This window comes from Apostichopus japonicus, chromosome 17 (assembly GCF_037975245.1).
Source record: "Apostichopus japonicus isolate 1M-3 chromosome 17, ASM3797524v1, whole genome shotgun sequence".
Taxonomy (NCBI): domain Eukaryota; kingdom Metazoa; phylum Echinodermata; class Holothuroidea; order Aspidochirotida; family Stichopodidae; genus Apostichopus; species Apostichopus japonicus.
Genome location: NC_092577.1, coordinates 31,624,398 through 31,652,058, shown reverse-complemented (window position 1 = coordinate 31,652,058; position 27,661 = coordinate 31,624,398). Strand labels below are relative to the sequence as shown.

Genomic DNA, 27,661 nt, shown 5'->3' with positions numbered 1-27,661 from the left:
AGTATAGTACTATCGGTAACGAAACCGATTTCTTGAAAAAAAGTGGCCTTAAATTTTAACCCCGATACGGACATTTCTAAACGCGCTGTATATACCTAATGTTTAATGTATGCAAGGGCGTAGGAACCGGGGGGCTGGGGGGGGGGGGGGGGGCGCCAGCCCCCCCCCCCCCCCAGTGAAAAATGTGGAGGGGCGGAAGTATCATTCCGCCCCCCCGCTTCGCAAGTCCGAAAACCCCTTTTTCATTTCCAAATGAGAAAAAAAATCTCATTTGGAGCACCAAATTGCATCTAAGGCCAGGTGAAAATACAAAATTAAGTTTACAAAATGGAGTGGGTGTTGAAGTGTGCTATATTGCACCAAATTGCATCTGAGGCCACCTGGAAATGCAAAAAATTCCAAAGGGGAGGGGGACACCCCCTCCCCTTAGACCCCTCCCCCAGGCGGGCCATCAATCTTCAGGCCCCCCCACTCAAAAGTACCTTCCTACGCCACTGAATGTATGTATATGTATGTATGTATATTAGATCCTCCTGCAAGCAGGAATTCGAGAAGAAGCCTCATTGGCTTATCAGAGCCGCAAGCCGACCGAAGTCAGTCTCTTACATTCATATTTAACGTCCATGATTATGAATTGTTAATTGTCAAAAACTCTGTAACTGGACGACATACATTAATCTGGGAATCAGGGGCGTAGCGAGCGGGGGGTGTGGGGGTGTCACACCCCCCCCCCAATAATTTGGTCGCTGTCGGCAAATTTTGGGTCTGTCGGCAAAAGGAGAAAAGGTGAAGAGAGCGGAAGGGGAAGAAAGAAGGAAAGCTGAATAGAAAAAGGAGAACGAGAGCTTCTTCCGTGCCAAATTTGACTTAAAATATGCACCAGATTGCATCTAAGGACGTTCAAACAAATTTTTCCAAAGGGGAGGGGTAGACCCCTACCCTTAGACCCCTCCCCCATTTCAGTCACCACTTCCAGATCCGTCGGCAAATCAAATTTGACTTAAAATGTACATCAGATTGCATCTAAGGACGTTTCAAAACTAAAAATTAGACCCCTCCCCCATTTCAGTCACCACTTCCAGATCCGTCGGCAAATCAAATTTGACTTAAAATATGCACCAGATTGCATCTAAGGACGTTTCAAAACTAAAAAATTGCCAAAGGGGAGGGGGTCACCCCCTCCCCTTAGACCCCTCCCCCATTTCAGTCACCACTTCCAGAACCGTCGGCAAATCAAATTCTCCACACCCCCCCCCAACAGAAAACCTTCGCTACGCCCCTGCTGGGAATGACTCGAACCGGGGACCTTATGATTGAAAGGCACCGGCGTTAACCACTGAGCTAACACTCCGAGCTAACACTTAATGATCCGACCACTGAGCTAACACTTAATGATCTAACACTGAGCTAACACTTAATGATCCGAAAAATGATTTATTTTTTTCAAAATCGATTAATTTGAGTTATCGACCTTAATGAGATTTCCGGTTAGCACCACATTAAAGTAGAGAGGTTCCTCTTTTACAACACCTTTCTTATTTATGCACTAATTGAACAACACACTCGACCGCAGTGTCAGTCAGTGATAACACAAACACGACCGCAGTGGCAATACTGTGTGTTATGTCTTACTGTCCTTTTTCTCTTAGTGGCTGCTGTTAGTGTCTGCTGTTAGTGGCTGCTACCTTCCAATACATACTGTACTGTAGTAGCACAAAACAAAAGTTTCCTTCCGCGGAGAAAACAAGCACAAACCTCAGGTGAACCTACGTTTGGAAGGAGTTTTCTACCAATTTATTTCAGTTTTAAAGGGCTCATCAAGATCTTCTTGATATGCTGTCATTTTATTCTCCGTTTGCAAATTGAAATGGTAAGCTCTCCGTCGTGAGTCTAGTTACAGAATAGGCCTAACATAACATTAACAAGTAACATGTCAGTGGGCTAGTAAAAAGCTAGACTAGGACTAATTTAGGTTCAAAGTTAGGTTAGACTAAGCAATTACCCATGTTGGCTGTCTCCAACGGTCTCCATGTAAGTTCAAGCAGTCAGAAGCAAGTAAGTGGAATCAAAAGTAATGAAATGCAACAATATTCGAGCCATAACAACATATATAGTAAAGGCTTCATAATTGACGCACCCCCGTAATTGACGCACCTTCAGTTATTACTCGCAACAATACAGCAGGCCACCTAAACTTTTTGCAGTCAAGCAGAATCACATATTTCATGAGTTTGAATCCATTTCAGCTATTTGCTGACTAAATTGTGGTATTTTTTAAGCTTTTAACACCCTCCCCCCAGTTTTGCACAATTTTTGGGCATTTGGAAATCTTACACTCTAAAAATAACCAACATTACCTCAAAATGATAACGCTACTCTCTGGGACCTGACCTGTCTGAGCTTAGAGGCTCAGAGCATAGCAAACAGCATCAAAAGTCAATGGATGTATACTAAGGCCTACACTACAGTTACCTTATGACGCATAGATGTGTCAATTTAGGGGTATGAAAGAACTTGACACGGCAGACATTTTGTGGTCAAATTCTGCTCAATTGTACGGTGCATAAGCACAGAACCTTAAATATTTTGAGGTCATAACATTTTGGAGGAACTACACATATGAAAAACACATACAGTTGAATGATTTGGGTTTTTCCTTGATAGACATTGTTGATCAAATCCTTAAGTGCAACAATTATGAGCCCACCATGCTACTTATAGGGGCTACACCAAGACGGTTTCACTTATTCTCCGCACACGGTACTTTCCGCTGAAAAAAAAAGCTAAACCTGTCAGTGTTAACTCTCAACTTCCACCACAACACTCCATGTCATAGTCACAAAGCAATGGTTCAGGAAGGTTTGCCATCACACTTTCTTCTTTCCACAAAAATAGATTAAACAATGATTGAAAAAGAATCACTCTGTTTTTAGGTAGATATACTCACAAAGTGATTACTGTTAATGTAGGTTCAGGCCGTATGGTATCTTACAAATATCTTTCCTATTGTCTCGACAGACCACTTTTTCTTCTTCCGTTGAACTCCTTCCGACAAAGTGAAGAAAGAAACTTCAGCCAAGCAAAGCAGTGTACCTCCTTTTGCCTACGATCCATGTGCGATCGAGATCATTCTGTTGGATTCTGTGCACATTGCGAAGAAGTAAAACTCGGTGTCGATAAGGTAACAAATTTAGAAGGACCAAGAACGACCAATTCAATGTGACATGCACAACTTTATCAAAAACAACGTCCATGCGTTTTAAAAATGTGAATTGTAAAGTTATGAAGGTCTACGATCTAAATCTATGTCAGATCGATCCTACTCTCTGTTTTGAGTAGATTCTAGCACTGCTTCTTTCCACAGTACTCCATTAAGGGTGAGAGAAGAGGGGTTCAGGGGGGGGTTTGGGGGGGGGGGGCTGAAGCCTAGCCTCTCCCTCTTCCGACTGCCTCTGGAAATCAAAAATTAGTACAGTAGCTAACGTTTTAAGGCTTATACGTTTAGGCAGAGCTCTCATAATGCTGGACATGGTGATGTGACAGTTTAAGATCTTACAAACAAGTTTCAAACGACCAAATAACTTAAATAATTCTTTAATTTTATACATACTGTATGTACTACCTGTAGGCATCTAGTGTGCTCATACTGGTATATTTGCTATACAACTGAATCTAATCGTTAATCATGTGATATTATTATTATCATTTTTTCATATTTCGATAGTCAATTATGGCAGAAAAGAGGGAGCACCTGTATAAAGTGCTGGTCATCGGGGATCTAGGAGTTGGCAAGACCAGTGTCATCAAACGATATGTTCATCAGTTTTTCTCACAACATTACAGAGCGACCGTATCCTTTTTATACATGTACCAAAATTTGTTTAGAAACTCTGAATATTTTGTAGAGAAATGATAATTTGTAAATAAAGAAATAATCTGAATTGCGTATGTCAGTGCAGGTGGTAATTTTGGTACCAATTTTTTTTAAAGCTATTCAGGATATTCTGATTTATCAGGACAGTTGCTTGTACAGTAAAGATTTAAGCCCTACTGTACCTGGGTATTAGCCATCAGATTGTGCTTCTTTATATGTTTTTATTTGATTAAGTGTTGACCTGTTATTAGTAGCTATGTGAAGTTCAAAGTCTGTTTACAGATAAATTCATTGACCTGTTTGAGGCTTCTATTAACACAAGGTAATTAGTTTATTGATAAATTGGTACAGGTAGCTTCTTTGTTCCCCTTGTTTTTGAGCTTAAAAGTGCATGCTCAATGTTTTTGAAATTGTAGTTGGAAAAATAACAATAATCCTATGGGTAACTGGGGTGCAGCCCCCTATACCAGAAGAAAAACCAGGGGAGCCCCTCCCCCACCCCCATTTCCACAGGCAGGCAAAATGTTGCAGCCAAAAAATAATAATAATACTAGTGTATAAGTGTAATACATAAAAAATATTATGTGCAGTACAACCTACTGTAAACAGGCAGAAATTCGTCAACGTTGTTTCAAAACTTGCAAAATGTAGCACAGATGTTTCTCATCTTAGCACCCTCCACTTTTTCCAAAGTATATTAAACACTCCTCTCCATGACATCTTGTCCTCTTCCCGCCCCCACCCACAGTACCAAAGTAGTGGTTGCACCCCCCAGTGGATACTATATATCTGAGCACTAAATAAGACAAGCTCACAAAATCTCGAAGTTCTTAGGTGGCCACAAAGTACCCGACTTGAACACCATCTGACTCGCAGATTAAAGAGATCGCGTACAAATATATTTTTTCACTTTGTCTTTGAATTACGCATATATTGCGTATTAATTACCTCACTCACTAGCCCTACTGTACCGCTCTCCCTTTCCCAGTTGTTGTTTTTTTTTTTTGTCGTGAAAAAGAATACTTGTCCAAAACGACTCTTGTAATCAAATGAGGTTTCAAGTACTTCCTTAGTGTACTTATCCCCAAAAACAATATAAAGTCAGGTCCATTATCGGTTTCCTTTCTTTTTGTTTCCATCGACGAACGTAGAACTTTTGTCTTTGTTTTTCCGACTATAACCGAAACAAACCCATCGATGCTCGCAATTTATGAGCTGCCGTACCTGGTTCAGGACTGTGGTACTTTCACATTTGAATCGATTAGAGTAGACAGTGATAGGTTTCACGAAGTATAAATTTTGCGATTCTCTCTTTATACTCACCACCTTAACTTTGAATATTCACGTTGATGTGCAATTAAGAGAAAGGTTAGCAGAAGAACAAACAAACAAACCCAAAAAATGGAGAAAAAAATCAATTTAACTGTGAGTGAGGTACCACTATATAAATTTATATACTCCAAATTCTGTAAAAAACCAGCAATTGATAAATTGTATATATTCTATCTAAAATCACATCAGTTTACTAAAATTCTTGAATTTATGACTTTTAGCTTTCCTGAACTTACTGTAGGTTAGTGCTTTGATAGTCAACATGTCACTTAACCAAAAATAAAACACAAAAATGTTACTTTAAATATGTTTTAAAAACTGTTACTTGTGACTTTCATAAAATTTCATCTCGAAACGTCGTGATTTCCTGTCGGGCAATACGTCTACTGTACTTGTCGACATAAATTTACAGACCTCAGTGTGAAGGGTTTCACCCACCAAGTTTTTCCTTGACAGTTCATCTCTCTCTCAGATTGGAGTAGATTTTGCCTTAAAAGTCATCAATTGGGATGCGGACACATTAATACGACTACAGTTATGGGATATAGCAGGTATGGTTTTTCACTGTTATTTTTATTATGTTTCATCATATTTTATCATATGCCATAATATTCTGCGTACTTGCCACAGGTTTCAACTGTATGTACTTGCCACTGGTGTCAGCTGTATGTACTTGCCACTGGTGTCAACTGTATGTACTTGCCACTGGTGTCAACTGCAGGCACTTGCCACTGGTGTCAACTGTATGTACTTGCCACTGGCAGTTTACCGTACTGTATGCATCACCAGGCCTCGATGGCAGTTTACCATGCTGTATGCATCACCAGGCCTATAATGTAGTATTGTATGAAAAAATAGAAGATCACCTATCATCCATCAAACAGTACATCCATTTTGATCTGATATTTGGTACTTTTTTCCCCTCCCCCACCTCCTCCCCCCCCCACCACCTCCTCCCTCTGCCCAACCCAAAGTCCTATCATAACTCCAATGAAACCAAACAGTATTTTCATTTTTACGCAGTTCCTCTGCCATACCGTTTAGATCCGTGCTGTGCTAGAGTATTAGTTTATGATGACCCATAATCTAAAGGCTAGACCTCAAAGTTTACTTCTCTGCTAATCTCATATTCTTTCTCTTTGCTTAATGGTGTTAATCTGCAACTAATGCATAATCTCCAAACGGCTGGAAAAGGCCTTAGTTTAATTAGAAGCAGGTACAAAGAACAAAGATTTGATATAGTGATTAGAAAATTTTGCATCCAGTTTTAATATCATTCAGAACCCTGTGCATGTGGAAAGTTTAGGCCAGTCAGCAGTTTTCAGATTGCTTGTAATGCTGTGTGGGTTATAACCTTTTTTATAAATACAGTGTCAAGCATGTGCATGGATGTGAGCACTAGTTGCATAGTGTTAAAGTTCTGTGCCGGTATCTTGCATACATGGCATGGATACTGTTACAACTTTGTACAGGGCAGGTTTGCATTTGAATATGATAGCATTTGACATGAAAAAACAAAATAGAAAACAGGAACTAGAAATGCTAAGAATGTGGTCAGAAGGATTTTAAACCAGAAGTGAGAAGTAAGGAGTCCCATAAGATACGTGGGTGTGGAAGTCAGGACTTGGTGGGGGGTGGGAGGGGAGGGGTGGGAGGGGGAGGGGAGGGGTAGTATAAATGGAGTTGGTTCCACTCCTTCAATCATGAATTTTCTTCTCATTAATCATGTTTGGATGTTGAAGTCATGACTTGGAGGGGGAGGGGAGGGAGTGGAGGGGGGGGGGGGTGGGGGATAGGGAGAGTATAAAGGGAGTTGGTTCCCCCTTCAATCATGAATTTTCTTCTCAATAATCATGTTTGGGTGTTGAAGTCATGACTTGGAGGGGGAGGGAGGAGTGGAGGGGTGGGAGGGGAGGGGAGGGGCAGTATAAAGGGAGTTGGTTCCCCCTCCTTCAATCATGAATTTTCTTCTCATTAATCATGTTTGGGTGTTGAAGTCATGACTTGGAGGGGGTGGGAGGGGAGGGGAGTATAAAGGGAGTTGGTTCCCCCTCCTTCAATCATGAATTTTCTTCTCATTAATCATGTTTGGGTGTTGAAGTCAAGATATGGTGGGGAGGGGGTGGGAGGGGGAGTATAAAGGGAGTTGATTCCCATTCCAATCATGAATTTTCTTCTCATTAATCATGTTTGGGTGTTGAAGTCAAGATATGGTGGGTGGGTGGGAGGGGCAGTATAAAGGGAGTTGGTTCCCCCTTCTTTAATCATGAATTTTCTTCTCATTAATCATGTTTGGGTGTTGAAGTCATGACTTGGAGGGGGAGGGAGGGAGTGGAGGGGTGGGAGGGGAGGGGCTGTATAAAGGGAGTTGGTTCCCCCTCCTTCAATCATGAATTTTCTTCTCATTAATCATGTTTGGGTGTTGAAGTCAAGACATGGTGGGGGGGGTGGGAGGGGGAGTATAAAGGGAGTTGATTCCCATTCCAATCATGAATTTTCTTCTCATTAATCATGTTTGGCTTATGATTTCTTTATTAGCTGTAAGTAATGTACCAGTCTCACTGTCTTTAATAACCCAAGAATAAAGATAAAGTCTTGTGGTTGTTTTTGGTACACATGTATTGCACATTATGAGTTGCTTGTTTAATGAACTGGCATGTCTTGTACTATTGAGTAAACAGTTGCATCTATCAATTACCTTAACAGACAACAACAACAACAACAAAAAACTGGTACAAAGATGTTACATATATGACATGTGTTTCTAAAAATACATTTATTTTATTTATTTATTTATATTTACATATATTTATTTTATGTATTTATTTATGTTTATTTATTTATATTTCTTTAGCTTTATTTTTCTTTATTTATCTTTATTTATATTTATATATTTATTTATATTTATATTTATATTTGTTTATTTATATTTATTTATTTATATTTATTTATTTATTTTTATATTTATTTATATTTATCTATATTTATTTATATTTAATTATATTTATTTATATTTATTTATTTACTAATATATTTTTTTCTTCAGGTCAGGAGAGGTTTGGCAATATGACCAGAGTCTACTACAAAGAGGCAGTCGGCTGCTTCATCGTCTTTGACGTCACTAGGGTATCGACCTTTGAAGCCGTCGCCAAATGGAAGAACGATTTAGATGCCAAAGTTCAGCTTCCAGACGGTTCAAAAATTCCATGCGTCCTTCTTGCGAATAAGGTAACCTGTTAACCTCTTTACCCTGAAGAATTATTCATGCTTTTTTTTGTGCTGACGACCCGCTATGTGGTCTCTACAAAAAAGTTTGAAGCGATGTTATTTAAACTTTGTTAGCCCATCTGTCAAACTGTTTTAGGCAGAGCAATTATAAATGCAGACTTTCATAATGTACCAGAAGCAAATAATCCTCTCTGAAATTATACAATACCTCAACAGTTTTATGCCCTTTTAAAGTTTATGGACAACTTTCTTTCACCTCCCAGGCTCCCCCACCCCCTTTTTGTCATCCGTGACGAAACTAACCCAAAACTAGACATCCCGTCATGAATCTAATTTTGAAAATGAATTGTTGATTTGCTGTTATAAAGCTGCCTTTATCAGTAGCTAAGAATGCCATAAATTTTCTGCCATTTCAGACTACGAATCGACGCTATCTGAATAGAGAGTACCACTTTGACTTTATCAGCAGAAAGGAAGGAAATTGAAGCAAAAAATTGATAATAACCTTTCAGTTGTACTTCCTCATGTAGTAGTTACAGTATGTACAGTATTGTTTTATACAGTTGTCAGTGTGTGTATTAGGGTGTTATTGCTGCAGTACTGTAGGGTACTATGTACATGATGTGGAGAGCTCTACAAATGACAATGACAACAATTTGTTTCAAGCAATTTTGTACAGTACATGAATGTTTAACAAAGTATAAACGAATATTTTGACATACAATACAATCTAGAGAGACAGTTATAAAGAAGAAAAACAAACATTCATCATGATAATTGATATACAATATTTCAGCTATACAAATGCATGGAAAAGGAGGGAAAAAAAGAATAAAATGAGACAGTTGACTATTTATAGATCTGTTTTGCAATCACCGTGCCCCGGGAATAACTCATCTGCCACGTACAGTATTTAGCATGCCAGATGGGCAAATTGTTTTTTACAGAAGTTATATGTAACAAGATTTGTAGGGAGATTCTGTAGTACACAGAAATATAGCATTTTCAGTATTTTATGAGAATATTTGAGAAATGTCAAAATGGCTACACAAAAAATTATACTAGATTGTTTTATGTTGTGTGTGTGTTTAGTTTAATGTACATAGTATAGCCTACAGTACATATCATACAGTATCTGTGTTATTATGGGCCTGGTACCTATCCTATTGTAACTAAGGAGTTGTATTAACACATTTGTATATAATTTCATCTTTTCATCATTTAATCACTGGAAAGAAAGCTCATATTTGAAATGTACCAACAAGTTTCGCAGTGTGTTTTTCACCAAAAAAAATCAAACAAAATAGGTCAAATTGATTATTATGGAAATTGTCATCATCCAGTAACTTTTTGTCTCTAAACCAAATCACATCAGCGCAACCGTGATTTCTGTGTCCAAAGTCAGGAGTGAAAGTGTATCCCCAAATTTAAAAAAAAAAGTATTCTTAATGTATGTTTATATTTTGATCAAAACAATAGATAGTCTTTGTTACGCTTTTGAGAACCTACACTGCCAAACCTGCACTGCCAAACCTATGCTGCAAAACCTGCACAACCAAACCTTCCCCGTCAAACCTGCACTGCCAGTGGTGTGGGAAATGCGCAAACCTCTGTCAGTGAAGGAACAACAACATTGTTGCAAAAGTTGGCAGTAACTTATATATGTATACAGTACATATTGTAAGCTTGGCCATTGGTGACCAGTTTTGAGCATCCTAGCTATTCTGGCTGGGCATGTTGATACAACTTTAAGCGGTACTTCCCCAGACTGTTATTTCAGTCTCAGAATTCAAGGAAATATGAGCAGCGAATAAGGGTTGATTTCAGTCTAAACTTACGGATTTATTCTTCTTCAACTTAAACCTCAATCAAAGTCCTCAATTCCAAGTAAGACGTACTGTATCACTAGATAATCTGCGAAGGATTTCCTGTTAAACTGTTTTAACTTTGTTCGATAGGTTTTGTATTACAGTAAGGTGTAAAATAGCACAAAATTTCCCCCCCCCCCCTCCTTGCCCACAAGAAAAAACATCAGTTCAGTAAGTAACCAGTGGTATTGTTTAAATTTAAATTGGAAAGGAGGGGTGAAAAGTGGGGGGTGTTGTAGGTTAGAAGATTTTTGGCAAGATTCTAGAAATGAGAAAGTGAATTGAAAAGCAGTGCAACAAGTAGAACATTGAATTAATTTAGACATGAGTTCTTAGGAAGTCATCACCCATCTCCTCCCTCCCCTTCCCCTCCCCTCCCTCCTGTCCCCTTCCCCTTCCCCAAAGCTTTCAAAAACTTTGTACAAGACCTCCCAACCATTGCAGCAACTCTTTCAATATTTAGAGGAACAGTATTTAGCAGAAAGCTGTCTGTGCAGCTCTCCGTTCAATCATTTATATTTACATTCATTTATGTATGTATTTGTATGTATGTATTTTAGATCCTCCTGCAAGGAACCCCCGAAGAAGCCATCATTGGCTTATCAAAGCCGCAAGCTGACCGAAGTCAGTCTCTTAGATTCATATTTAACGTCCATGATTGTCAATTGTCAACAACTCTGTAACTGGACGACATACATTAATCTTTGAGTGACTCGAATCGGGGACCTTATGATTGAAAGTCACCGGCGTTAACCACTGAGCTAACACACCTAACATTTATATTATTGATTTTCTTATTTGATCACATTTTGACAGTGCGACCAATCCAAGGAGGGTCTCGTAAACAACAGCTCACAGATGGATGAATACTGTCGAGACAAGGGGTTCATCGGCTGGTACGAAACATCCGCCAAGGAAAATATCAACATAGACGAAGCTTCCAGGTTCTTAGTTTCTTCCGTAAGTCACAAAACAACCTAGTAATGTTGGGCCCTTTTTTAAGGTCATTTTGGGTCATCATAGATCAAATAGTAAAACCCTTGTAAACATGTACACTCTCACTATACATTACGTCAGATTCATGAAGAAAACTGTTCATGTGACATCATAGCAACCACAATGCATTTTGGCATTCAGGTTTTTTTTAACATCTGGTATCACATGATACCAACAGACAGTAGCACATTGTTGCCAGGTGATAGTTGCCAGTGTTAACCTTATATTGGAATCTTGTTGCTAAGCAAACGTTGCCAGGGTTATCTGGTATCCCATAGCAACATAGATGTGTTATGCCAAGATATGCCAAGACGAGAAATTTTACGTTATTTTACAGTTTGAAGAAAAGTATGAAAACTGTGATTGCTAAATTTGCCATACGCCGTCATAATTTAATCCGAGCCATTAAAAAGATCCTGTGTCATTAGTATATAAGTTGATATTACTTAAGTGCAGCTGGGTGAACATTAGTTCTAACAAAAAACTAGGATTCGCAAATCTCTAATCCGTTCCGTTTTCTTTTTTCTCTCCCGGTTGAAGATCTTGGAAAACGACAAGGCGGCAGGTCACAACGAGAGAGAACAAGACCCGGACAGACTGGCCTTGGATTCTACCGAGAGTTCAGAGGGAAGGGGGAAGGGATCTTGCTGCTAGCATTTACCGCCCCCCCCCTCCTCCCCTCCCCCACCCTGTCAATCCTCTCCACACCCTTCCCTCAAAAGGATATACATGACAGGCTAAATTATTTACAAAGAACAGAAAATGCTGCAGGAGAGAATGGGTAATGTGTGACCTTTGACCCGGGATAAAAATTGTTTAGTACCATGGAAATGGCACAACAGAGTAAAAAGCTTGGAATGTGGAAAAAGGGAAAGAAAATCATCAAAACGGCATATTTGAAAAAATCTAGATTTTTGGTTTCTGAAGGTGAGAATCTGCAAAGAATGTAAGTGTCATGCTTTGTACCAGCAGAGAGTTTATGGATTTCTACCAATGGCAAACGTTTAGACGTGATTGGCGTTCCAACGGGAGAAAGATGAGAATAGTTCTGCCTGGATCGGAGACTTGAGAAGGACTGTAGCCTGAAATTGGTTATTTCCAAAGGTGACTCATTTATAGTTCCATACTTATAATTTTACTTATCGGTAATATATTCGTATCGGACAACCATCTTATAGCTCCCTTGGAGGTGAGTTCCCAAATGACTTTATTCAGGTATTGATGGATTATTAAAATATGACAGAAGGCCCCCAGAGGGACCCGTTATCTAGAAACATTCCCAAGAAATATTATATCATTCAAACAACTGGGAATTGTCATTTTTGGGAAACATCGGGGTTGAACTCACTCAATTGTCAGTACGACCAGGCAGCATGAAAGTCTATTCTAATTAAATCAAGAGCGCAAAAGTTGAAAACGGACCAATTTTCAAACCAAACGATCCCATAAATGCTGAGGTGACGATGATTTTATACATCTGTGGGCTTTCATGCTTTATGCAGATTCTATACATAAAAGAAACCAAAGGTGATAGCTTCTTCATTACCATTACTAGTACGTCATTATTGAACAAAATATGCCATGCAGTTAAATTAATAACATTTTTTGGGGGTTTAAACTTAAACTTAAGGCAAGTCTAACCGCATAAGAAGTTATCAGTGTATCACGTGCGATGATGTTTCTCATCCATGTCTTTGCTATAGAAAGTTTTAGAAACACAATATTTAAAAAATATTTTTTCGCTATTATCAGTCTATTTTAGATGCAAGAATGCCTTTCAAAAATGTTGCAAATTATGTTAATAAGAGAAGTAAAAAATAAAAATAAAAAAAGATTGCATAAGATTTGAAATATTTCTAAGAAAAGAAAAATTCAAGATTTCTTAAAATTTCTTTTCATATTATAACTATCCTAAAACTTAATAGTTTTTTTTTCAAATAGAAAAATGTCAGGCGTGTAATGAATTTATCCCCAAATTTGATGGGAATATGTAAAAGTCAGTTGAGATATTTAAGCAACTCTATTGTTAAACCTAAGCATCATGAAGAATCTCAATTTTCAATCATCTGGCCATGTTTGAATTTTTATGTAAAAGTCTTTCATTTTCTTATGAAATATTCCAATTATGTGAGAAGATTTCTGGCCAGTTAAACACACACACACAAAAGGATAGCAGGGGAAATGCTTTAAATATTTCACCATTTTTTGGGTTTATAATCATTGGAAATGTTACATCATGTAAGAGAATTAATTTCTTTCCCGATAATATCGATCTTGCCTGTGAAGGTACAAGGACAGCCTGAATACTGCTAAATAAGAACTGCTGTTTGATTTTATTCCTTTTTTTCCTTCTTACAAATCATTGAAATTTATAAATAGAAATTGACATCTCTTCATAGTTGCAATAATCCAATATTATCTTAAAATTCAAAATTTTGGGATAATATCTGCTGAATATATACTGTAGTTAATACTGTGATGAACATAAGGAGTAGAAACTGAAACTTCAAAAGACAGAAAAACCATCACCTCATTGTTTATAAAACTTTGTGCTGGCTATTAATTAGTTATTTTTAACAATGCCAACTTGATTGGAACTTTAAAACAGAGACAATCTATAAATAGAAATTACAGATAATTGCAATATAATCTTGAATTCAGAATTTTTGCAATAATATGCTACCGCTATATTATGCTGTAGTTAATACTGCTATGAACATGAGGAGGAAATGAAACTGAAAATACATAGGGAACAACAAAAAAATCACCCAAATCTTGATAAAACTTTAGTTACGTTTTTAATCATGCCTACTTGAGAGGGAATTTTTAACACATGAGACAAAAAAGTGACCTCCGTTATAGGAGGTGGGAGTAAAGAAGGTGGCTATTTCCTGTTAGTCATCACAGGTGCTAGTCTCATGCCAGGCGCTTCTTTCAAAGCCTTCGTGCAGCCGTTTTGATCATTGAGCCGGTAGTAATGTATGTCTCTCAGTCTCTGTCCTTGTTGGTCAGTGGCTCCTTCGTTAACGTTGCCCTTGGTAACCGATTGTTTGGACTGATCTTTGTCCTTTGTTTCACCTCCATCCTAAAGCTTAGTTTGGATTGTTTGAGACTTGGAGCATCCATGCAAGACCCTTTTTATTAATTTCCAGACAACCTTCATGATTGACACGTTGGCAAAGCTTGAGATGCTATCGGGGAAAATCTTTGCCTTGCGTTGCTCAAATCAGAAGTATCGCAAGTGCTCTAGTCCTTTTTTTTTTAGCAATATTTGGTTGTAAATGTAAAAATGAAATGAACTCATTTAAATTAAATTTTTCGGTGCTTAAAGGTCTAGTAGAAAATCATTTATTTTATATTATCAAATTGCCAAATAAAACGACAATCATAGGAATAGAAATTTGGCCCAAAAAATTAAAATTGTGATAATTTTTTGTTATTGAAATCTTTAGTTCCATTCTCAGAATGGAATCAGTTTGCAAGTTAAGTTTGTTGTGTGTAGAACAATTGGTTATTCTTATTTCGCAGACAGACTACCATGGACAGCCAACAGGGTACTGTACTTTAGTATATAATATATTTTTCTTTATGGTGCCAAAATTCTCTGATTTTATCTCTCAAAAGGTTTCATTTCTGCGGAGAGATCTGTAATATGATATCAGGCAGGGAAAAGTTCTCCAGTTTAACAAAGCTCAAAAGATTTTTTTTGTTTTTTGTTTGGTCCCTACATCAAATTTGTTGGCCGTTTGCAAAATCGGCATGGTCTCTCGATGTGACTGGGTGTTTACTGGTCAATGGATATAAGAACTTTTGAGCATTTTCAGATAAATAGTTAACTCTGGAATATATAAAAAGATTCACAATATCAAAATTAAATTCATACTCAAAAAATGTTTGAAAGTGATGATAATGATGTTGATGATGAAAATAAAAATTTGCATTCGTTCATTAGTACTTAAAGATGATTCGTATACAATGTTAGATAGTGAAATGATGATCACACATCCTCAAATTTCAATTAAGTAGTGAAGTAGTTAAGTAATTCTATTGAAGATAGCTATCCCACAAAAGCATTTGGTTGTCTGCATTAACACTCCACAGTATCTTGGTCAAATTAAGGTGAGGGGTTCCCTACTGGTGGGCTGTGCGCCAGATTGAGCCCACAAAAAAGATTTCAGCCCTGTCTATGGAAGAAATTGCTAGTTAGGTATGTGGCCCTTCAAGGCCTTTTGGCCTTGAGCATCCTTCTAGCCTACCCTGTGAATTGATCAATCTTGTATGGACTAGCCTACCCTGTGAATTGATCAATCATGGTATGGAGGTAGATTTTATTTTGTGGCTATCTTTGCTTTGCTTTAACAGATGTTTCTTTCTGCTCCCCCCCCCCCCTCCCCCACCCTCGTAGAAAATTAATTGGAAATCCTTGGTTTAGATGGGCACAAAGCTTTTGTAATGTACTTTCGATGAAAAATTTTATAGCGAATTTAGGTTTCTAATATTCGGAAACCGATATGGAAAACTTTAAGACATTTTAGAAGCAGAAGTTGAAAGATTCTTCTTTGCATGTTTCTATTAATTAATTGTATTAATTAATTAATTAATTACTGTTTGTTGGCATGGAACTCTCTCTGTAGTTATATGCTGAATAATTAATCTACAATGGTTATTGTGCAAACTTATCACATCAATACTCTCAACATTTCAGTCTTACATAATACTACAAGTAGGGTTACTACATTTCTTTGATTGAAAAGTGAGACACTTGTGTCCCTCCCTCCCTCCCCCCTTCCCCCCCCTTCCCCCTGCCCTCCTGTGAGAAAATTTTGAAATGGTTTACAAAGTTTTCCTGCCAAGCTTGTGGGACTAATAACTGACCTATCGATAATTAATTTTGTGTTGAAAATGATTATATCATGCTTCTGAATCGGTTACGTATTATGATGCATACTACATATTCGGGCCACTTATTTTTGATTACCTTTCGTTAAAACAGTGATATCTTTTCTTACGTCACAAAGGCTTGTAGAAAATCAGGACAATTTAGCTTTGTTGGAAAAGCATGACAATCTACCCAATCATGATATATGGTAGGTAGCCCTATCTAAAGTTAGAAAATATGACATGAATTCTCTTCTTAGGTTCATTTCCAAGTTGCCTTTTGGAAGTTTTTATATTTTAATATTCTCTCAAAAATTGTTATCGTTATTCTATCCGAGATATGTATACTCGAGGGATTTAAATCTTTTGCATACTCTACTTGCCAGTAGTTGATTTTTAATCTCGTTTTAACTAAATATCATTTTCAACGACATTTTTGTTCTTCGTAATTTTTTTTTTTTTTTTTTTTTTTTTTTAACCTTAAATGTGTAAAAAGCGAATTTTTGGAATGTACAAATTATTGTGTAAATCATTGAGGCGTATTATTTTTTTTAGTTATTAATTCATTTCTATTTTCAAAGTTGTATTATCAAATTTATGAAAACCTGGGAACTGAAGGTATTGTGTTCTCTTACTTTATGTTATATACAATATCTGGTTTGGCAACATGAACAATATAAAAGCTCAAATATGTCTCTGTCTCTTTTTATGGTCTACCCATGCGAATTATTGAAAATTAAGGTCGTGTACTGTATAACATTGATGGAAAAAATGATGAAAATGTCGACACATTAATAAGGAGGGCGTGATGTCCTTGTTACTAAGTAGGTGAAAATACACATCTTAATATTATGTATACGGGCAGTTGCGGAGCGTCCAAACAGTCAGGGGGAGGGGCGGATGCTCCCCCCTGACGGACTCAAATGGACTGCTGGCGCCCTTTTCAGCTGTTTACAACTTTTTACTTATTCGTGATTATTGACTTTTTTATTGCGCTCTCAAATACCTATTGACATTTGTCACATTTTGTTGGTGTAAGTCTGACAAAATGATCTAACAGCGGTCTTTAATTTATCGGCACTTCCGTTGTACGAAACTATTTCCAAGAACTGTACAGCGTTTTTGATCTATTTTTAGATGATGACACCCATTTTTTCTTTGTTTACCTGCAAATAAGCAAGGCCCGAAAAGGGTAATTTAGTCCGGCGATCTAGGGAGCATCTTTACTCAAAATTTTTTTGTACGCTCCACGCCAACCTGTGGTGGCGCACCGCGTAGATAGTGTTGAAAGCGCCCCTACAGACCATTCTCTCCCCCCCCCCCCCGACCAACACCACTAGCTCCGCCATTGTTTATGGGCCAAGATATGGATTTTTAAAATTTGATGCTTTTTATGATGAATTTATCTGCTAAAACACTGAGTGAGAATGTTATTCTGGCAATGGAATAAGGAGAAATAAAAAAAAGTTTGGTTTGTTATACTTTATAATGTGCAGATGAAATATCCACAGGAGAGTATGACATTCATCAGAAATTTGTATCTGGCAAAGTGTGGATCGACAGATTTCAATTTTTATTGACAAAAAATCATCATTGATTGGTAGTGATTGTGTCTATATACTGTATATGTCATTGGAATACTATTATCATGGCTTTGTTGCGTATGGGTCAGTATGAATCGCATAAAATAAATTTCCAGGAAGTCTAGTGTTGAGAGTATAGCATATCACTATAAAAGTGCGGTTACACTTATAAAAGAAGGTTGAAAATGCTTTTGTAGAATTTGTGGCGTGATGATAAAACACAGATCACCTTGGGCGGCGATCCTGGGGGGAAGGGGGATATATCCCCCATGAAAATGGGTGGAGGGGATATAATACACCATACCCCCCCCCCCCCCACCAAACTAAACTTCAGATTCGTAATCAGCGTGTCGCAAACTACCAGAAAAGATACACATTTATCGCCTTTGTGACAAAAAGTTTTTCGCCTAAAAAATCCGTAAGCAGTTTTTGCCAAAATTTTTGCCAAAATTTGACCCATTTATTCATAAATGTCAAGATAAAACTCAAGATGACAAACAAAGGTTTGATTTGACTGCTTTGAAATCACGTATCACTGGCAAGATGCGTCGAGCGCCCTTTTATTTCGCTCAGTTTGCAACTTTTCAGAGGAACAATAGAAAAGCGAAAAACTTTTAGGGACAACAAAAGATTTTAAACCTTTGTTCGTCGTAAAAGTTTTTCGGTCTTACTTTTTCTTGAGATGAAAAAACTTGTTGTCGCAAATGCGATAAATGTGTATCTTTTCTGGTAGTTCGCGACACGCTGATTACGAATCTGAAGTTTATTTTGGAATCGGGTGTTGTGTGGGGGCGTGGGGGGCCAAAAACCTGATTTGCAGGTTTCCAAAACTGACCCAAAATCGACCAAAAATCGATTTCGCCCAAATGACGTAACAGGGAGTAATCGATGCTCAGGAGCCCAAATCTGCAATTCCCAGGTCCATATCTGCTTCCGTTCGGGAGATACGTGGTCCCAAAGGACCCGATAGAAATACGTGTTCTTTATAAGTTATTTGGAAAACCCCCTCTTTTCAGCCCACTCTCTTGTCCTCTCTGAAACACCCATCGACATTAAAATTAGACGTGGAGTAGAAGACACCCTTGTCTTTGTTTTACACCAGTTTCGTGTAATTATCTGACCGGGAAAGGCTTTCTGTCTACAAGGGCGTAGGAACCGGGGGGGCTGGGGGGGCGCCAGCCCCCCAGTGAAAAATGTGGAGGGGCGGAAGTATCATTCCGCCCCCCCGCTTCGCAAGTCAGAAAACCCCTTTTTCATTTCCAAATGAGAAAAAAAATCTCATTTGGAGCACCAAATTGCATCTAAGGCCTGGTGAAAATACAAAATTAAGTTTACAAAATGGAGTGGGTGTTGAAGTGTGCTATATTGCACCAAATTGCATCTGGGGCTACCTGGAAATGCAAAAAATTCCAAAGGGGAGGGGGAACCCCTCCCCTTAGACCCCTCCCCCAGGCCGGCCATCAGTCTTCAGCCCCCCACTCAAAAGTACCTTCCTACGCCACTGTTTGTCTATATGATTTCTATTTTTTTCATAAATCATAAATCAGGTTTTTTTTTTGGCCCCCCTGCACGCCCACACACAACACCCAATTCCAAAATAAATGCCAGGGATAAGAATATTTTCATGCCTACATTTATGCATCATCGTTAATGTACGGCTCTTTTTTAGTTTCATTTCTCGCCTACCATAAACGCAGTGCGATCTTTTCAAATAAACCGTCTTTATAAAGCAAGAATAGTTGACTGTAGGCTTCATTGGCCCTATAACAACAAAATGTATTATTGCGCCCACGGTATTGATATAGTACATATATGCACCCTCATAGTATTCATATAGGCCATTATAGTAGGCCTAAACACGTACATGTTCCCTCGAACAGCTGAGAATCTCATGTTACCAGGGTAATGCTTAACACACGTTTCACCTGGATGCCCTAGCAATCGGTACCTAGGAATGTAACTATGTGTAATTGTGTATTGCATGTGTATAGGCCTATAATAACCTGCATGAGGCCATTTTCTTCATCGAATAATATAAAAGAGCTCTAACGTAGCGCCTGAAACAAGATTGACAGGGGCAATTTTCCCAAAATAACACCCGAAATTAAAAAAAAAAGTATTTTGGATCCTGATTATGAGATATTTCGGACATGATATCCCTATTTTAAAGTTGGGTATATGCCGCTTGGAAACCTCGGGAAGTGCCGTTTCCGGCCATCTAGAGGGTTTGTAAATCCCAAAATTTTCTTTTACGCTTCGCGCCAACTCATGGTGGCGCTACGCTTAGATAGTCAACCAGAGCCGTATATAGAGTATCTCTATATACGGCTCTGATAGTCAACAAGATCATATCCCCCCCCCACCCCCTCGGAAGTACGGACCGCCGCCCATGCAGATCACCTACTGTAATCCATTTTATAAAGTATCGATGGGTTCTCGTGGCAAAGATAAATTCAGATTGAAACAACCATACCTAGAATGACCTAGATATTGAGATGAGGTTTTCTCACCGAAATATTGATTTGTCCTTTTGGTTCATTGTCGAAGGCAAAAAGAATCTTGGTTATGGTGTTTGTGTCTGTGACATCTTGGCTTGTAAACACTGTAATTGAACAAGAATGTGGTGGATAAACTTCATACGCGGTCATTGAGATGTATAGCAGCATCTTTGAGTTTAATTGTCGCTCCATGATGTCGCCATGCCAACTGGGGTGTTATTCGATTGCAACCAATCTAAGAAGACCACCTGTGTTATATCACCCGAATGAATATTAATTAGTCAATAATTACTGATTGAATGTTTTTCCCTCGTTTCCTTTTAATTTGGCAATCTTCCCCTATTTTTTCCTCCCTCCCCCTCCCTCTTATTCCTCCCCTTCCCCCACCCCATTTTTCCTTTTCCCCACCACCATTTCTGGTTTCAATGATAATCGTAACCTATGCATTCATGATGGCGTGTGTGTGTGTGTGTATATATGTGACGCTTTGGCTCGTAAACACGATAACTCAAGAAGTTAATATTGGATGGCCTTCAAACTTGGTGTGTGGGTAGCCCTTGGTGAGTAGATGATCCCTATTGTTTTTCATGGAGTTCAAGTGTCATGTGAGGTCACCAGAGGTCAAAAGCTGAAAACCATGTAAATACTATATCTCAAGAAGTAAGATTGAATTGAACTTTAAACTTAGTATGTTGAGGAAGGGACATCAGAAAATAGACCTCGTATCTCTGTTGTTGGTTATAAAGAGGAAGCAGACGAGAGCATTTATTTTTAACTTTCCAATGTTTCTATTTACAGACTCTCCAGAAATAAACAAAAATGTAAACAAAAAATATAAAAACAAATGATCCTTACTAAAGTCCTCTTAAGAAAACCAAATTGTGTACTGCTTGTGAGGACACCATTATGTAGTACACGGATAAGCCATTTAGCATTCAGCGCTGACTTTACAGTTCATTCGTAGCCCTCAGACCAAATGATGTCTTGTCGGATAACAAACTATCATATGTATATGAGAGTGTTCGAACCTGCCATCTTCTGTGCCCTCAAAGTTTGATGTACTGCCCTCAACAAATCACCTGTTGCCGACGACTCTTTCAGTCAAATTGCCGTAGTGTTATGATGATGTAGGTGTCCCATTGATATGGAACTTTTTGCTTCCGAGGTATTGATTGGGAAAAATATGCTAAACCAATATTGAGATATAAAACTACTTTACACCCCGATGATATCAAAACATTCCTATCACTTGGAAAACTCAATTTTTTTTCTTCACAGGAAAATTACCAACACTTGCTCAGCTCATGTACCTTAATTTGCATACATAGAAGAATAGAGGGGGGGGGGGAGAATATTGTTATTATCAATAATGATTAGGCAACATACTTAAATTGTCCCTTGTTAGTCACAAAGAATAGATCACAGCGGCATGTTGCATTGAATTTGCCATCATTTGGCTGTACCGTCCGATGGTGCCACCTAATGGTACAATCTGATGGTTACGATCTGGTGTGTGACACCATCCAGTGATAGTACCTGGCAGCCTGGATTATTTTATCCAGTGTCACTCAAATAGGTGTAAGAAGTGGTCGCATTGCTGTACCAGACAAGTGCAAAGATGAATAGCAGTTTCTCATACAGGTACCATAGCATTTTATAAGAGACACAATTTCAGAGCCTAAAAAATCAAATATAAAAAAAAATTTGCTTCCCAAAATTTGACCACTTCACTTATCCCCTTATCTCGTGGCACGATGTCTTTTATACCATACTGCATTGTTAAAGTAAAACTCAAGGTAACTGAAAACATCACCTGTTACTTTCAAATTCAACATAAACACAACAGGAATGCAGTAAGCATACTATTCAAAGGTTTACGAAACAACATTTTCACAAAATCTTAGTGGCACACGACGTATTTCTGCGTTGACGTAACAGGTCGATAGCTCACTTAAATCGGAACAAAGAAAATTATTTTTAACCGTGCATATCAATCAGTTTGATGGAGGAATATCAAAATATGTGAAAATAGTACAAGGATTATTCAGAATCATTATGGGTACGTCCTAACGCACGAGTGAAGCTTTAGGATAAACGTTGTAACATCGTACGTGTAACACCAAAACAAGTTTTTGTGTTTGTTCGTGCATGGCCGGGGCAGACCGGCCACAAGGCATACCTGCTTGGGAACAGGCACTGAAAGCACCACCAGGTCTATTTTCCTCTTTGTAGAGAGAGGTGCGGCCATTTACATCCAATGTGCCGGATGAACCGTTTGTTTGAAAGCCCCAGCGCAGTCACTGAGACGTGTAATAAATTATGCCACCAAAGGAATTACAAAGACTTGTAATGGTTAACTCGGAACAGCCTAGTAGTGGAAAGAGTGCATCGGTTTTGTGGAGATAGGTAAGTGAAGAGAGTCGTCGCATCGGTCCACTCTTGAGCGCTGCGAGAATCGGTCGGAATTATATTTTCACTAGTTAAAACTTCCTGTGAAAATGACCGACGGACTATGGTGGTCACCTCCATCTTCTGGTCGCTCCCCACTGTTTCAAGTAGGTACCCCAGCGGCAAAAAACACCGACATTCAGAGGAGAGAGGACTTTGAATGATCTCACCCCCCATCCCAATGAATTCCACCCGAGATGTCTCTTTGGCTATTTCCTGTTGACGACGTGCTTGGGCATCTTGAATTTGGTCATGGGTTGTCCACTGGTTCCGCAGGTGCCCACACCGACCTTACCGTCCACGGTCTCCGGCGAGGAGAAGATACTCTTCCGGACGAAACCTTTCTTGTTCTTCACATTCTGAGGGGGAGACGAAATTGCATGAATCCAAACTTGTTTATAAGAGCGTGCTGCACTTGAGTAGAGTATTGGTACATATTAATTTTCTTACATCCATGCTAAATTAAATTACCTTATTTACAAGGCAGTCTGTTTGAGTGGCTTGTCAAATTTCACTTTATGAAGTCACCAAAGAAATATCTGAATTTCTTAATTTGTGAATATTAATAGTTAGGAAGGTGGCTGAGCTTGCTCAATGTGCAGTTTTTAATTTTTAAACTAAAGCTGCATAGGTTGGTTAAAATTCCTCTGCCAGAAGTTAACGACAAAGTGCACAACGCTGATACAAACAAATGGACATGAAGAACTTGAATTTCCAAAAAGTTGTCTTATTAAACAAAGAACTGACTAATAACAATAGGTTTAGAGTACTATTTCCCTCCATACCTTGTGACTGACAATATACTTCCATTAAAGTTGCTACCTTTCACCAACTCTGAAGCAATTCGCTAAATGACCATTATACCAAAGGGTGTAAATCAGTGACATATTTTAAGCCACCCTGCAGTGATTTTATTGAAGTCCACATTGAAGTGACTGCAAACCACACCACAAAATGATTCAAGCCCCCCACCTTGGAATGAACTTAACCCATTTGCAAATGACTCAACCAAATCTGAAATGGAATGGTTCCACCCCCCCTGCCCCCCCTACCTTGAATGACCTTAATCCCACTTGAAATTATCAACAGTCACCTTGAAAATTGACCAAACCCACCAAACCATGGAATGATCATAACCCATCTTGGCACAAAATCAACCCTACCTTTAAAAAATGCTCCAAAACCCGACATTAAAATGAACTTTATTTAACCCACCTTTGTATTGAAATTCTGCCATTTCTTTTTATCCTTTTCGTGGAGTTCCTCCAAGTTTTTTTGTCTGTCCGCTTTCTTCTGTTGTCTCCTCTTCTTGTACTCTCTTTCTTTTTCTAGCTGTTGTTTCCTTTATACGATAAAATAGAAAATCGAATAGAAATCGAATAGAAAAGAATAGAATAAAATAGAATAAAATAAAATAAAATAAAAAAAATTTAAAAAATAAAATAAAAAGAAATAGGTCAGTATATCAACTCCAAATTTAAGAGTGCTTCAAAAAAAAAAAAAAAAAAAAAATGACCGAACTCCAGATTATTTCCAGACATTTAGGAGTGTTACATTTGACAATCGTTTACTTTTGTAGCACATTTTGGCGACATACCTTGTCAAATGTAAGATGATAATATGTGAAACTGAATTCATGATAGAGTTCCATTTGGAATCAATCAAGATACTGTTGGCCTTTTGTACGTCATTTCGTGGTCCGACTTTTGGGCATGGTTATGAATGATACCGGACTACACTACCAACTTAAAACTACGACAACAAATCATGGACCTCTGTTACTTTGAACAAATGGGACTGCTGCCAAAACTAGCGAGTAGATATTTCGCTGCTTCCAAAAGTCGAATCTAGAGTGAAATTCCTCTCCATGTTCTAAAGTTGCATTTTGCCCTAAATTCTCTCTTTTTTTTTAACACTGGTAATCTGATGAGAAGAAAAGGCCTCTACATAATATCTTACCATAATTTCAGTCAACCAATCTTTTACAAGGATTGCTGAAATTAGGCCACAGTTTTCAAGATTGAAAGATGAAACACCTAAAGTACATAACGATAAATTCAATTTAAAATCTTGCTGAGCAATCGATGAAATTAGCTATATTTGCACATTATTTGGAGCAGCCACATGATCTGCTAATAGTCAGATTATGTGCAAATATTGCAGAGTTTGGTCAAACTGACCAAAAAACTCAACTATTTGCATAAAGATAACTTTTACAACTCGCCTCTCCCCCCTCCCTACTCCACCTCCCCTCTCCCTCCCCTACTTTTATTTATAATGTTACTTACTTTGACAGGCCCCTTTTTCCTCCGGCTTCTGATGATGCAGATTCCTTTCTATCCACGTACGGTTTTAATTTACTGATCTACGATAGGAAGACAAAATCAGACGAAGCACTCTCAATCATATTTTGTGGAAACGCAGGTGGTGCAACAGGATCATGACTTAGAGGTTGACTTGGTGTCCTTCTAAACACATAGAGAATCAACTATAACTTTACTGTTGTATAATTCTGGAAAATTTAGAAAAATCCATGACGGTTATCTACGATGCAAGTGACAAAATATTTCTTCCCCTTTGCATACAGTAGTTTCTATATAATAAAAGCCGACTGCTGTAGAATAACTCACGAAGGAAGCGTCTTACTGATCCACAATGTGATGTGTCACAGTGTGACAGGGAAAAAACAGTGACCACTAGATCATAAAGAATGACTTAACAATACATTCAGTCACTGCTAAAAGCCAGTTTGGGTGTAAGGGACATTTGAAAGAAGAAGAATATAAGAAGAGGAATGTACCTGATTTACTTCTGTCTGGTCATAATATTCAAATGTGACTGTGACTTTACCATCATCCATAATCTCATCGATCACTGCATTGTAATGGCTGAGAGGGAAATAGGAAGAAAAAAAAGAATCACTATTAGTCTTGACCGTGCAGTACTGTACACTCATTTCTTTAAGGGACAAGACTCACAAGTGGTGAGAAATGGTGTAGTGGTAAGGATGTGGTGGGGAGGAGGGGAGGAAGGGAGGTGGTGAGGATGGGAGTTGATGGGGAGGAGGAAAGGAGGAGGTGAAAAAGAACAGAGGGTTGAGGAGAGGAGGGAATGAGGAAAGCTGGATGATGAAGAAATGGGGTGAGTCAGGAGGCAGGGAGGAAGAAGAGAGGGGTTAAGTATAAGAGGCGGGAGTGAAGAGGGCTAAGTAGAATAAATGTGCCATAATTCTTTATCAGACTCCATCAAAGTACTGAGTGTGCAAAGACCCAATGGGTACAGATGAATAAATAAACAGAAAACAAAAATCGCACACATTTACAGAAAGTTTTCTGTCTGAAAATGTCCTTTAACCCTACTGTTTATATAATTTTAAAGAGCTCAGATACATCCCACATGACCTCCTGATGTACTTTAAGAAAGTGACCAGGAATTGAAATTCAGTTTAATTACTGGCTAAAAAGCCAGTGGATTTGACCATCTGCCATTAGACAAAATCGGCATTTGCATTCTTCAGCCAGTAGACCCAATCTAACAGTTGAGGGTTAATTCAAAGAAAAATGTCAGTGTGCAATGTAGGTCTTTATAATATATGTCGCATGGCTGTCAAAGAGCAGAGAAAACTCTTTTGAATATCAATTTCTTCTAAACACAAAAGCCCACCAAAAAACCATTACACGCCAAACCAGTACTAACAGCCTCAAAGCTATAAGAGAGAGATTTTTAAAGTTAAGCCTAACAGTTCAATCTTTACTTTAACCTCTAGCAAAACAAGTATCAAACTACAAAGCAACAGTTCTGTTCCTCCAGCTTGTCACTTTGTTATATTTTCTGAAAATGTGATTTCCCTTAAACTTGAAGTCTCATCTCACTTACCCTCCATCTTTGCTCCAAATTGCCTGACATTTGTCGCCTACTTTCCACTTTTCTTTCAACTCGACGATTTCCTCCTCGGTCAGGGCAGACCCAGGGGCTGCTTTGACGAGGTCTTGGGTTAAATCGATAACTTCCTGTCGATACAATTGATTAATTAATGAAAATAAATTAATGAAATTATTCATTCATTTATGGTAAATACAGGTTCTTGTCTTCATTTGCTTCCAATACAGTAGTTGCCATACTTATGGCACAAGTATATGAAACTAAGAAATAGAGACATGGATTATATGAAATGTGAACAAGGCAAAAAGACTCCACGGGGGGGGGGGGGGGGGGACAATAATAACATCATAATACGTCAAAGACCTGCAAAAAGCTGAGGTGAATGTCACACTGAAAATGCCTTCAAATAGTAATAGGTTTCATTAAAAACTAGAAAGTCGTGCAAACTTTTCTTTTTCTATTCATTTTAGCTACTGAAATGGAGTGAAGGTAGTGTGTTGACAATCCAATATATTTACAAGGATCCAAATTCATAATTTTGCTTTATGTCGTCATGACATTTCAGATGTAACTAACATGTTCCATGCATGTTGATATCAAGAAGAAGATGAAAGAGACATTTACCATTCTTCTGCTTGTTGTCACAGTCATAATATTTTGGTTTAAATAGTAAAGATATCAATATTATTGAATATTAACGCAATGTAACTTACATATTTTGCATTTGAAATGTTTAAAATAAAACACCAAAAGATATATTTTTACCTGTAAATCTCCTTGGAGCTTTAATAATTCTTCATTTTCTGGATCATTTGTTAGAGCAGCTTCAACCTGGCCGGGAAAAAAAGGGCAAGAAGAAAATGTAGATAATGAATATTACCAACTTTTGGAAATTATAAATTCATGATGGGATATAATCATATAAGCATGCAGTGAACCTGTCATTGTAAGGTGCTGTGTCACTCAAGTCGTAAAAAGTGTTTAATTATGTAACTTGTAAGTCAATTTGGCCATTTGGGATGATTTGTAAAGCCTGCAGTAAATATGAAATGAATGTAACATGCCACTGTGCAT

The 27,661-nt window shown here is 38.1% G+C and overlaps 2 protein-coding genes across 2 annotated transcripts in view; one reads left to right on the top strand and one right to left on the bottom strand.

The window, feature by feature from the left end:
* The first annotated feature begins 1,664 nt into the window (after nucleotides 1-1,664).
* Nucleotides 1,665-16,865, top strand: LOC139984037 (ras-related protein Rab-38-like). The gene is made up of 7 exons (XM_071997680.1): nucleotides 1,665-1,870; nucleotides 3,019-3,181; nucleotides 3,725-3,850; nucleotides 5,679-5,757; nucleotides 8,253-8,434; nucleotides 11,119-11,262; nucleotides 11,839-16,865. The coding sequence occupies exons 2-7, from the start codon at nucleotides 3,113-3,115 to the stop codon at nucleotides 11,950-11,952; spliced, it is 714 nt and encodes a 237-aa protein (XP_071853781.1). The 5' UTR covers nucleotides 1,665-1,870; nucleotides 3,019-3,112; the 3' UTR covers nucleotides 11,953-16,865.
* Nucleotides 16,866-21,021: 4,156 nt separating this feature from the next.
* LOC139984035 (survival of motor neuron-related-splicing factor 30-like) overlaps nucleotides 21,022-27,661 on the bottom strand; it is a 7,277-nt gene continuing 637 nt past the window's right edge. Inside the window, exons 2-7 of the mRNA XM_071997679.1 lie at nucleotides 27,353-27,418; nucleotides 26,582-26,715; nucleotides 25,506-25,593; nucleotides 24,994-25,070; nucleotides 23,921-24,047; nucleotides 21,022-23,064 (exon numbers count right to left, since the gene is read on the bottom strand). Coding sequence (XP_071853780.1) covers nucleotides 22,915-23,064; nucleotides 23,921-24,047; nucleotides 24,994-25,070; nucleotides 25,506-25,593; nucleotides 26,582-26,715; nucleotides 27,353-27,418 — 642 coding nt within the window. The 3' untranslated portion in view covers nucleotides 21,022-22,914. The remainder of the gene's footprint in view (nucleotides 23,065-23,920; nucleotides 24,048-24,993; nucleotides 25,071-25,505; nucleotides 25,594-26,581; nucleotides 26,716-27,352; nucleotides 27,419-27,661) is intronic.

What these genes read in the sequence shown, in the direction of transcription:
- LOC139984037 (XM_071997680.1), top strand. Translation starts at nt 3,113, where the DNA reads ATGTGCGATCGAGATCATTCTGTTGGATTCTGTGCACATTGCGAAGAA. An exon ending in TAAAACTCGGTGTCGATAAG is followed by an intron (nt 3,182 to 3,724) that starts GTAACAAATTTA and finishes ATATTTCGATAG; the next exon opens with TCAATTATGGCAGAAAAGAG. An exon ending in GCGTCCTTCTTGCGAATAAG is followed by an intron (nt 8,435 to 11,118) that starts GTAACCTGTTAA and finishes ACATTTTGACAG; the next exon opens with TGCGACCAATCCAAGGAGGG.